This window comes from Planococcus citri, chromosome 1, assembly GCF_950023065.1.
Source record: "Planococcus citri chromosome 1, ihPlaCitr1.1, whole genome shotgun sequence".
Classification (NCBI taxonomy): Eukaryota; Metazoa; Arthropoda; class Insecta; order Hemiptera; family Pseudococcidae; genus Planococcus; species Planococcus citri.
Genome location: NC_088677.1, coordinates 70,928,377 through 70,941,163, shown reverse-complemented (window position 1 = coordinate 70,941,163; position 12,787 = coordinate 70,928,377). Strand labels below are relative to the sequence as shown.

General features: G+C 34.0%; 1 protein-coding gene across 2 annotated transcripts; it reads left to right on the top strand.

The window, feature by feature from the left end:
• Positions 1-4,365: 4,365 nt before the first annotated feature.
• Nedd4 (E3 ubiquitin-protein ligase Nedd4) lies at positions 4,366-11,231 on the top strand. Of its 2 annotated transcripts, none has more exons than XM_065363665.1 (17): positions 4,366-4,600; positions 5,010-5,095; positions 5,243-5,324; positions 5,410-5,448; positions 5,535-5,695; positions 5,783-5,990; positions 6,071-6,204; positions 6,298-6,418; positions 6,496-6,570; positions 6,648-6,909; positions 7,495-7,553; positions 7,852-7,917; positions 8,004-8,233; positions 8,341-8,703; positions 8,789-9,017; positions 9,090-9,259; positions 9,348-11,231. In XM_065363665.1, the coding sequence occupies exons 1-17, from the start codon at positions 4,589-4,591 to the stop codon at positions 9,448-9,450; spliced, it is 2,400 nt and encodes a 799-aa protein (XP_065219737.1). In that variant the 5' UTR covers positions 4,366-4,588; the 3' UTR covers positions 9,451-11,231. The 2 variants fall into 2 exon arrangements, with proteins under 2 accessions (XP_065219737.1, XP_065219668.1); XM_065363596.1 differs by having other exon boundaries at positions 6,645-6,909.
• The last annotated feature ends 1,556 nt before the right edge of the window (positions 11,232-12,787 follow it).

The window sequence follows — 12,787 nt, the reverse complement described above, 5'->3', positions numbered from 1 at the left end:
AATGAGAAAAAAATCAAAATTTTACCAAATTAAGCTACAGAGCTGAAATTTAGGACATACCCTATTTTCGACCTGCCAAATCGATTGGAAACAATTTCAAACCGTTTTGAGCAGTTCTGGAGCCTCCAGCACATTTTTGAAACTTGAAATGTCTATAAAATTTCATTAAAGCAGTTAGAAAGCTAAAATTTATTCTGTAAACTAATTTCAATATGCTAGGGAGTCGACTGCAAGTAGATTTCTAGTCGTTTTTTTGGAGCCTTCAGCGAGTTTTTATAAATTACAAGAGCCGCCAGTAAATTTTTGAAACGTGTAATTTCTGCAACATTTCATCAAAACTCAAAAGGAGTTTGAAAGCCGAAAGTCGATTCGAATAGATTTTGTGGTATTTTTTGAAAAACAGAAGTTATCTAAAAATCTGCTATAGACTCCAAAACAGATTGAAATTGCCTGCGATCCGCCTCAAAATAATGTCAAAAATAAGGTATACCTCTGTTTGGTGAAATTTTATGGAAATTTCAAACATTGAAAAATCTGCCGGAGGCTTCAAACCGTCTTGAAATCTATACCGGTAGTCAACTTTATCATAGCAATCTGAAATTAGTTTATATAGAGGGAATTTTTGCTTTCCAACTGCTTTTAATAAAATTTTAAGTTTCTAAAATCTGTTGGAGGCTTTAGTAATTTTCAAAAGGTCGCTTGAGGCTCCAAAATGACTTGTACCAACCTGCAGTCGACTTGATAGCGTATTGAAATTGAAGTATACAGTCAATTTTGGATTTCCAACTCTGTTTGGAAAATTTTTATGGAAATTTCGAGCATTGAAATATCTGCTCCGGGCTCCAGTAATTTCCAAAAAAGTCGCTGGAGGCTCCGAAACGACTTGAAATGTACTTGCAGTTGACTTCCTAGCGTATTGAAATTAGTTTATAGAATACATTTTTAGCTTTCCAACTGTTTTTAATGAAATTTTATGGAAATTTCAAGTTTCAAAATTCAAAAATCTGCTGGAGGCTCCAAGAATTTTCAAAAAGTCACTGGTGGCCACAAAATGACTCAAACCCACCAGCAGTTGACTTAATAGCTTGTTTAAATTGGATTGCAGCGTGAATTTCCGCTTTCCCAACTTCATTTGATGAAAAATTTTGTGGAAATTTCAAGTTTCAAAAATGTGTTGGAGGCTCCAGAACTGCTCAAAACGGTTTGAAATTGTTTCCAATCGATTTTGGAGGTCAAAAATAGGGTATGTCCTAAATTTCAGCTGTGTAGCTTAATTTGGTAAAATTTTGATTTTTTTCTCATTTTTGGCCTAAATTTAATTTTCAAAAATTCGTCAAAAATCGAAAAATATATTTCAGCTGAACTGGCCATCCTTATAGGAAATTTGACGTACAATAATTTTAGTTCAATCACTTTTTCCCCTCCGACCGTTCATTTCGACGATATAGCCGAGAAACGTAGATTGACAAAGGTTAATGACCTTTTGCGGGGGTAGCAGACAAGTTGCAGTGTGCAACTTTGGTCAAAATATTTTCGACTCTACCGTGAATCGAGTTCACGTTTTAAATTGCCGATTTTAATTTTTTTTGAAAATTTTCATAAAATTGACAATTTTACCCCCTCCTCCGTAAGCGTGAAATCGCCATTTTGAGAAAAGCTGGACTGGTCATGCTGATAGGAAATTTAGCGTAGAACAATTTTTGTTCGAACATTTTTCCTTTCGGACCATTCATTTTGGCGATGCAGCCGAAAAACCTGTATCGGCAAAGGTTAATGACCTCTTGCGGGGGTAGCCGGCAAGTTGGGAGGTGCAACTTTTGATGGGTTGTTTTAGAGACCAATCTGAACAAATAATGTGAAATTCAGCTTTCCCCCAATTTTTTCGAGGTTCGATCACTAAAAATTTTGCTAAAATAACTGGACTAAAACATCAAATTTGTAGATGAGATTTTTTCCCGTAGAAAGCTTAGAAAACAACTCATTCGTCTGTTTATTTCATTTCATCAGAATTATTCATCTTCGACCATAAGCTTGGTCCTGGTCAAAGGAATTTATTCGTACTCGATACCTATACCATTAAATGCCAAGTGCCAACAGGTAGAATTGCAAAATAGCTCGACTGTTGGAAGCCTGAATTATTCATTATTCATTATTCAGTTTGCTTTGCTGCAGCTTGTGAAGCAAGTTTTATCCATAGCGGTAGCATTGGGTGGGTATTGTTCTTACTTTTTATCGAATTCGAAAACCGAAAATCAGTACCTTGCATAACATTCGGACAGGGCTGGTGACCGAAACGATCGTTTTGTTCCGTTCCGTTCATGAACAAATCACTTCGCATTTTTACTGTTCTGTTCCGTTTTGCTCATCATTTTTTTTGTTCCATTCTGTTCCGTTCCGTTCCATTTGTTCTGTTCTGTTCTGTTCTGTTCCATCCCGTTTGTTCTGTTCTGTTCCGTTCCGTTTTGATGGGGGGGGGGGGGGTATCCTACCTGGCAGAAAATTTTTTGAATTGAACTAGATTACAAGACAAAGCTAGATCAAACCATTGAATGAACAAATTAACATGCAAAATTTGACACAATCTGAAATTCTGAATATTCAAAATTTTAAAAATCGAAGTGCATTTTGTTTCTCATTTTTAGATGAATTTGATTTTTTTTTAACTCAAATTGGGTCCCATATTTCCCAAAATGAGAAAAAAATCAAAATTTTACAAAATTCTGAAAATTTATCTAGAAAACCAAAATTTGGAATGTGCTACTGATAGGTAATCAGTAATCTTGTCCCGCCAAATCAATTGAAAATGAATAATGATTTTCAGCCATTTTGAGCAATTCTGCATTTTCTGCAACCTTCCAGCAGATTATTGACCTTTTGAGAATCGAAATTTCCACTAAATTTTACCAAATGAAGATGGAATTTAGAAAGCTGAAATTTGTTCTGTTCTGTTCCGTTCCATTTTTTTTTCTGTTTTGTTCTGTTCTGTTCTGTTCAAGAACACTTCGTTATCTTATTTGTTCTGTTCTGGTTTTGTTCATTTTGTTCTGTTCCGTTCCGTTACGTTCTGTTCCGTTCAGAATAAGATTTTTTCTAATTTGTTTATTGTTCCGTTTATTTGTTCCGTTCTGTTCCGTTCCACCAGCCCTGCATTCGGATGAATATGCAACTTTTTTTATCATCATCAGTAATTCAGTATCAGTTATAAATTTTGATTTTAATTCACCATCCAATGGTTCAACTTTGGTGATAATGAACTTGATGAACGTTGTCTTGTAAGTTGTAATTGTAAATCAGCAAATCAGCAATTCAGCAACCAATGATCATGCAATGTCAGCATTAAAATTTGAAGAAAAAAGAGAAAAAACAATAGTCATTACGGTAATTACTTCACGTATTGTTTTCACTTTCATCGAAGAAATTGGCGAGTCCGCTATCACCAGGAGCGCTACTGTCACATGTTGATTATGGGATACGAGGTTATCACACACCATTGTTGATTATGGTGGTGTACAGATTCAAGATGTTTTTTCAACTAATTATTAAATTATATTATTGTTTTGACGAAAGTGGATGATTGTAATGTGAAAGGAATATGATGCCATATATCACAAAGTGTACATTATTCTCAAAAATCATCTTCATGAGAAATGATACTGTACTAGGGTGTCCAAAACTTAGTTCATGTTATCAAAATTCGTGTATATCTCGAGAACGGAGCCTTTAGCAAAAAAAACTGATGACATTGATCTGAAAGTAAATTTAATCCTCTACAATTTTGTTCATAACATTTTCCATCTTTGGATGTACTGTTCCCTCAGAAATTCAACTTTTATGCCAAAACATACAAATGCCAAAAAATGAAAAACTGTTTACGTGCGTGTATCTCAAGAACCGCTGCATCCTAGGGAAAGTTAATTACACTCCACTAAAAGAAAATTTCAGCCTCTACAATTTTGTTCATAACTATTTTTATCGTAGGATGTACTGTTTGTCCAGAAACTCAACATTGATGTCAAAATGCATGAATATGAATTCAACATTGTTCTTTTTTTGTGAAATTCATGTTTTTTGACATAAAAGTTGACTTTCCTGACGAATGGTGTATCCCAGTGAAAAAATGGTAAGGAACAAAATTGTAGAAGATAAAATTCCCTTTCAGATTAAGGTTATCAGTTAGTCCTAGGAGGCTCCGTTCTCTAGATGTATGCCAACTTTTACAATAAACCCATTGTTATCCTAATGTTTATTGTAAAATCATCCCATAACCAACAGCCTGCAACCAAGATCTGTAGAGCGCGTACTTTGGTAGCGGACTTGCCAATCACACCTGGCGAAAATCTCGACGAAGGTGCTCCAAAAGTGGATATTCGAGTTTTTTTGTAGGCTCGTCAATACGTAGACGTGATAAGTGTTGAAGAATTTTTATTGGATGAGCTAATGTTTTAATTAAATTATTAATTTATTAATTGGTACATGAAAATCATTCTCACATACATCGGAAACATTCGGTAAAAATTAATCGCTTACAGGAGACAAATTTGAACGTTCAAAGTCGACGATTGCGATGTGAATTCTCATATCTGTAATAATGTTGGAAACAGTACGTATTCGTTACAATTTCTAAACATATAATTATTTTTATTGGTTCAAACACTTGTGTCTATTATCTGTCACCCCTAAATTACTTTGAAAAAAGCAATTAACCGTATCATTTGACATCACACACCATGGGAGTGATTAGTACTCAATTTCGAACTCACACACTGGCTCTGGGGCAAATTTCTGATTAATTACTCCCGATGTTGTGTGATCGTGTTGGCTGACTCGAAGATTGATGATTCTGTAAATTATCTGCACTCTTTATGAAATCGCTATGAAGATAATTCGTTTCCGATTCATGAACTTCGAAGAGATGTCTTACCTAATTCTTATCACCCGAATTAGACTAATTATATCACTGTAATCTACGCTATAATCACACCTTATTCACGTTCTATTTTTGTTTGTAGGAAAATCGACCCACTGGAACGAAATCTCTTCATTTGAAGATATTGGCCGGGTATAAGTTAGCGAAAAAAGATATATTCGGAGCAAGGTACGTAATACGTATAAATGAGCTACTTGGCTTTGAAATATCCGCCAACGTCGATTACTATTTGATATGTGACACGGTCGTTATCAATGCTCTAGTCATTAGGATGTTTAATGGAAATTTATTCATTCGGGTTTTTGAACATTTCAGCGATCCGTATGTGAAAATTGACGTCGCAACGTTGAACGAAGAGCAAGTCATCGATTCGGTTTTCACACGAACAAAAAAGAAGGTAAAAATTCCCTATTTTTTTATCTAACCAGAGTTTGGTTTCGAGTAGGTAATTAATCCATTCGATATGTAATATTTTTTTTCAGACACTAAACCCAGTTTGGAATGAAGAGTTCTATTTGAGAGTAAGTACTGTCATAATTTTTCATTTGAAAGGTTTCGTGACGTCAAAAACTTACACGAATTGACGAAATTGCAACGTACGTTACAGGTGAATCCTTCGGTACATAAACTAATTATACAAGTCTTCGATGAAAATCGAATTACCCGAGATGATTTCCTCGGTATGGTAGAATTATCTTTACGCAATTTGCCAAAGGAAAAGCCAGATGAACGAATCGAAAGTAAAATATACTATCTGCAACCGAAGAGGTTCGTTTTTTTTTTATCTGATATAGATTACGCATCATCATCTTACGGTTAGCTCGTCATGTTTTATAACTGTTTTTCATTTCGTAGTTCGCGTTCCAAAGTTAAAGGATATTTAGAAATTTATCTCGCGTTTGTGAGAGAAGATGGAGACGTCGACGATGAAGAAGAAGATAATACGCAAGTCAATAGAAATAGCCAAGTCGAAGAAGACTGGGAAATGGTAATCGATGCACCTAGTTCGCAGCCGCCCCAACAATCATCATCTTCTACCAATCAAACACCTCAAGCAAATCAGGTACGTGATGCAGTACTCCCGAGAATCGATTAGTCATAACTTTATCTCGTTAATTACATGGTTCGTTTTTACGTTTGTAGATACCCGAAGGCAACGTTGACCATCAAGGAAATCCATTACCACCTGGTTGGGAAGAAAGACAAGACGCGAACGGAAGAATGTATTACGTTAATCATATAGCTAGAACGACCCAATGGGAAAGGCCCTCCTTTAAGTGAGTTTCACTCAAATGTTGATCCCTCTCAAGGGGTATTAAAATCAACGGAAAGGGTTAATTTACCTATTTCGACCATGTATTTTTTTCTAGTCAAAAAACTATGTCAGCATTAAACGATCTTGTGATGGAAACAGCAGCTACAGAATTTCAACGTAGATTTCATATTAGCGCTGATCACACAGATGATAAAAGTTTATCATCGACTAGCCAGGTAATTTAGGTCAATTTGATATGGAAAATTATGTATGATTTCATCTATCGGTGAATTTCAATTCATCATTTTTACAGCCGGCTTCAGTCGATGAAAGCGACAGCGCTTCGTCCTCAGATCACATTCCGAACCACACACCCCCCGAAAATCAGGTATATTCATTTTCCCCCATGTGAGGATTCGTTTGTTTGACTATATCTGATTGAAATGTGATTTTCATTTCCAGCAGTCCAGAGAAGAAGTCGAACGATTACCTCCAGGATGGTCGTTGCAGATTGCTCCGAACGGTAGAACGTTCTTTATTGATCATAATGCCAAAATTACGACTTGGGTTGATCCCAGAACTGGACGTGCTAGTCCTATGCCTAGTATGCTGACGTCGAGTAATAACGGTCAACATTCCAATTTCCCCGACGATGAATTGGGACCTTTGCCTGAAGGATGGGAAGAACGAGTTCATACTGACGGAAGAATATTTTATATCGACCATAGTGAGTTTTTTTGGTGTTTTTTTTTCGAGCTTATGATTTTTTGAAAAATATTTTTGAAAGGTTTTAGTCATCTGTAGATGAATTGATGAATTTCGAATATTCCCTGGATTCAATTAGATTTCATCGAGCCAGATTTTTTGGTCGGATTATATCTATTCAGACCTGATAGGATCCAATCATTTTCCTTCTGAGTGTGAAGGATTTTTTCATTCTGAGTTGTTAGATTTATCTTAAAAAAATTGCCTTGGGAAATTTTGAGAATCCTTCTTGATCTTGATCGTGATCTCCTGAAATTAATTTCAAATAAATTCACTCATTTTGACATGAATGGATACCTAATTTTAAACAAAAATAAAAATATCAGTCTTGCAAAAAATCGAGATCCTTTTCAGAGAAAATTGTGAACAAAATAATTTAAAACTTCTGGTTTCAAACCACTCTAAAAATTGAATCATCGATATTTTTCTCGAAATTATTCGCGAACAATTGATTCGTAGCTTGTAAACGAATCGTTTGAGAACTACTTCTGAACGATTGAAAAAAAACAACGAGTTGTTTGTTAAAATTTCGATCTATTCTTTTCAGATACAAGAACGACTCAGTGGGAAGATCCAAGGTTATCGAATCCCAAAATTGCCGGACCTGTAAGTATGACGAAATTTTTCTAAAAATTTGACTCGGTAAACAAAAATCCATTTCCTTGTAATGATGCAATTGTGAGTTTTTTGCGATACGTAGGTACTTAGCTCGTATTTACATATCACTCGGTAATTCAATATCGACGAGCTCGTAAAAATTTACCGATAATTCTCGAATCATATCGGTACATTTAATTAGCGACGTGATTTCCTGTCGTATGATAAAATTAGAAAAAAAACCGTATCAGAAATGTGTTTTTTCTCTCATTTTTTGTACTTTACCTTAAAATTGTATTTTTTTCAGGCACTGCCGTATTCCAGAGATTACAAAAGGAAATACGAATATTTGAAAAACCAATTGAGAAAACCAGTAAGCACCAAATTCCAAACATTTAGAATACTCAGCCAATAATCATTGTTTAATTGAATTTTTTTTCTTGTGTTCATCTTGTATAGAATAATGTACCAAATAAATTCGAGATAAAGGTGCGAAGATCGAATATATTAGAAGACTCGTATAGAATTATTACGACCGCCAATCGAGTAGATTTATTAAAAACTAAATTATGGATCGAATTCGAAAACGAAGTTGGTCTCGATTATGGTGGCTTAGCTCGAGAATGGTTCTTTTTATTATCGAAAGAAATGTTTAATCCTTATTACGGACTATTCGAGTATTCGGCTGTGTAAGTATGCTCTCTATTTATCGATATTTTCGATTAAATAGGTATTTATCGTCGTCTTTCGCTGCGTTACGATTAATGATGATTTTTATATTGTTTTGTTTTGACAGAGACAATTATACTTTGCAAATAAATCCGATGTCTGGTATATGCAACGAAGAGCACTTGAATTATTTCGCATTTATCGGAAGAGTAGCCGGAATGGCTGTTTATCATGGCAAATTACTGGATGCATTTTTCATCAGACCTTTTTACAAAATGATGCTTGGTAAACCCATCGAACTGAAGGATATGGAGAGCGTCGATTCCGAGTATTATAATTCCCTGCTATGGATCAAGGAAAACGATCCGTCCGAATTGGAATTGACTTTTTCACTAGATGAAGAAACATTCGGTCATACTTCTCATCACGAGTTAAAGTCAAATGGCGCCAACATTCCGGTAACTCAAGATAATAAAGATGAGTACATTAGGTAAACTGAACTTTTCATATTTTTCTAAATATCGTAATTCATCCTTGGTGGAAATTATCTAATCTGTCGTCGTTTTTAATTGCAGTTTGGTTATCCAATGGCGATTCGTATCTCGTGTTCAGTCACAAATGTCCGCCTTCTTGGAAGGTTTCAGTCAATTAGTACCGTTAAATTTAATTAAAATATTTGACGAAAATGAATTGGAATTGTTGATGTGTGGTATACAAAATATCGACGTGAAAGACTGGAAACAAAATACCTCCTATAAAGGCGACTACAATGTGAATTCGAAAACTATTCAATGGTTTTGGAGGGTAATTAACTAGATACCTTTAATGCGATGTGTTTTGAAAGAAATAGCGTTGTTAATCTTTCTGCGATTTCAGATTGTGCTCAGTTTTAACAACGAAATGAGAGCTAGATTACTGCAATTTGTAACCGGCACATCGAGAGTTCCTATGAATGGATTTAAAGAACTTTATGGCAGTAACGGTCCGCAGCTTTTTACCATCGAAAAATGGGGTACACCGGATAACTATCCGAGAGCTCATACTTGGTAAGTGTTTACAAATCTGAGATGATTTTGATCAGATAAAAATACGTTTGCAAAGTTGGTACGATTAACTGAACTTTATTTGTTTCAGTTTCAATCGACTTGATCTCCCACCGTACGAAAGCTATCAACAGTTGAAGGAAAAGCTGATTAAAGCAATCGAAGGATCTCAAGGATTCTCCGGCGTCGACTGATACTGATATCTACTTAGGATGACATTCCCTATCCATCATTCATTTTCATAATAAGGTATATTTCACGAATTTTGTATTACTTATATATTTTATGGAAGAAAATTCACATTTTAAATTTGTTCATATCGTTCGTGTAGTTATTTTTATTCAATTCTGTTATCATCGATTTGATATTTTAATACACATTACCATTTTTATTTATAATTTAAGTATTTTTAAATCATTTGCCAGTTTCGCGAGCTAGCCCCGGTGGCGTTTAAAGTGGGTGAAAATTCGATTCGAATTTTACGCATCCGTTTGCAACGGTCGGGTTAGGGTAAAATTTCGAGTAAATTTTACAATATTGGTTCATGTTTTATTGCTTGTATGTGATAACAGTTTTTTTTTTTCGTTTTTATTACACGTATCATTCTTTATTTTTTTCTTTTTGTTTACACTTAGTACGTATTTTTATGTATATTATTTTTTACATGTGTAATTTTGTCGTTAGTATTTTACATTCAGTTTCAAATTGAATATCTACCTGTGTTTTGTAAATCGTGAATTATCATTTTTAACGATTCGTTATCGTATCATTGGTTCGATGTGTGCGCTTAATTGAGAATGTGTTTCATGGTTATAAATTCAAATTGCCTTTTTATTATTAGCCACGATTTTAGATTAACGATTTGATTATTTTTTTTGTGATAATCGATAATTTTTTTGTTGATATTTTTTTTTTATTTTTCTTGCAGTTGTTTTTTTTTTATTAGTATGATCAAAGAGAAAATTTGGTTCGCCTATGTCAATTAACGATTGTAAATTTTGTCGTGTTTAGAAAAGAAATGGCGGTTCTCTTTGATCATTATTGGAATACATTTTACATGACACTGGTTTCATCACGAACCAATAATTTTCTATAGTGTTTTAAACGTGGAATAATATATTGAGTGCGGCTTTATAATATTCATAAATGTATCACTGCTCGTAAATTTTAAGACTGAGATCACCTCATGAAACCAGTTTATCGATGTCAATATTATACTTTATTATTTTACGAAACTTCTCAAAAGAAATTCTAAAAACAATTTAATTCTCTGTGATTTTGTTAACTTGAAAAGTAATATTATATTTGAGAAGTTTGGTATGATTACGATTATATTTGTAAGTTATTCGCTTGGGCAGCGACTACACACTGAATTTTTGAGCTCGGCGCAAAAATAATTTTTTTCGTAGGTTTAAAATTTGGTACTTTTTAAACAATATTTTATACTACCTTTTTTTTTGTTTCTTGAATATTGAGCTTAAATTTATTCTCTTTTTTTTCAAAGTTACCGTCTTTAATAGATATGTGTGCGTGTTTTTGTTCGTCGTATGTTTTATCGTTCGCGTGTATTTATCGAGCAAGTGTAGCTTATATCGATGAATTTGTCTAACATCTTTAGGGACCAAATTATTACACATCTGACGTTCCATTTTATCGTATAAATGAATTTCGTATAGTTTGATAATGAGATAACGTATACGAAATTGTTTGTCGTTGTTTTAATAAAGATGTAGGATTTGATAATGATTATATTTATAGCATGGTTTTAATATGCTGACTGGTGATAATGTACGATACTGTTGATTTTGTAGTGACTATGAGTTGAAGAATGTAAAATGGTGGGTATATTAATTTGCTATATTTTTTTTTCTGTTTCATTATGCTTTATACACGAGTAGCTTGAAGCTATAATGTAATAATTATGTGAAATTGTATCATGTTCGGCGTATTTATAATACAAAGTGATTATATAAAAGGTGTGTATTTTATTGGGGTTACGATTTCAATGATATTGAAGGGTATTTTCGTGTTTTATTTCAATTGTTTCGAAAAGAGCAAAGTTTGTTGTCTTTTTCATGAGTATTGAAGAAGAAAAAGTTAGCTCTTTGAAATGGTGAACCCTGCAGTGGTGACGAAACTTATACATTTCAGTATCAGTTTTTTACTTTCTTGACTAGTTTCAGTTCAAATTCCTTTTATTTTTTCATCAAATCGAAAATGGTCAAAAAAGTTACTTTGGTCACTTTTGTTAAAGATTTGTCTTGTAAAAAAGAAAAAGTGCATAATTTTAGGAAATGATCATCAATATTTTTCATGAAAATTTTTCAGAATCATCATTATAAAAAAATTGAAAATCAACTGTTCAACTTTAAAAATGTTAAGACGATGCGATTAGATGGAGCCAATATATTCTGAACCGTACGAAGGTAGATCAAAAGATCAGGCAAAAATTTATCACCTGTCAGAATTTCAAGTGCTGAAGTGCCTTTTTCGATTTTTGGTGAATTTTTGAAAATCAAAAGGCCAAAAATGAGGGAAAAAATCAAAATTTCACCAAATTGACCATGAAAGCTGGAATGTGGAATATACCCTATTTTCGACACAAAAAAACGATTGGAAACTGTTTCAACCAGTTTTGAGCAGTTCTGGAGCCTGCAGCGGATTTTTGAAACTCGAAATTTCCCAAAATTTCGTTTAAAAATGGAGATGGAAAGCCGAAATTCATTCTGCGAACTAATTTAAACAAGTACGCTACGATGTCGACTGCAGGTGGATTTCAAGTCGTTTTGGAGCCTCCAGCGACTTTGTGGAAATTACTGGAGCCTCCAGTAGATTTTTGAAACTTGAAATTTCCCAAAATTTCATCAAATGGAGTTAGCAAGTTGAAATTTACTTCGCCAACTAATTTCAATACGATATCAAGTCGACTGCATGGTGGTTTCAAATAGTTTTCAAGCTTCCAGCTACTTTATGGAAATTTAAATTTTCCAAAAAACGCCATACAACCTTTCAAAACGTCGCTGTGGAGACTCCAAAACGACTTCAAACCCACCAGTAGTCGACTTCGTAGCATATTGAAATTATTTTACAGAATGAATTTCGGCTTTCCATCTCCATTATTGATGAAATTTTGTGGGAATTTCGAGTTTCAAAAATCTGCTGGAGGCTCCAGAACTGCTCAAAACGGGTTGGAACAGTTTCCAATCGATTTGTCGAGTCGAAAATAGGGCACATTCCACATTTCAGCTTTTTTGGTCAATTTGGTAAAATTTTGATTTTTCCCCCTCATTTTTGGCCTAGGTATAAATTTGATTTTCAAAAATTCACTAAAAATCGAAAAAGGCACTTTAGCACTTGACATTTTGACAGATGAAATTTTTGCCTGATCCTGATCTTTCGATCTACCTTTTTTTTTTCGTGCAAGTCCTGGAACGCAAAATCTGCGATTTTGGGTGACCTGTCAAATTAAAATGGCCGACATTTTGTAAGTAGGTCACTTTTTTTTAGGACAAGGGCTAGATATGTTCCTTA

Excerpts from the sequence above, each read along its gene's own strand:
- Nedd4 (XM_065363596.1), top strand. Across the intron at positions 5,325-5,409 it reads TCACACGAACAAAAAAGAAG|ACACTAAACCCAGTTTGGAA; the intron begins GTAAAAATTCCC and ends ATTTTTTTTCAG. Across the intron at positions 5,991-6,070 it reads AAACACCTCAAGCAAATCAG|ATACCCGAAGGCAACGTTGA; the intron begins GTACGTGATGCA and ends TTACGTTTGTAG.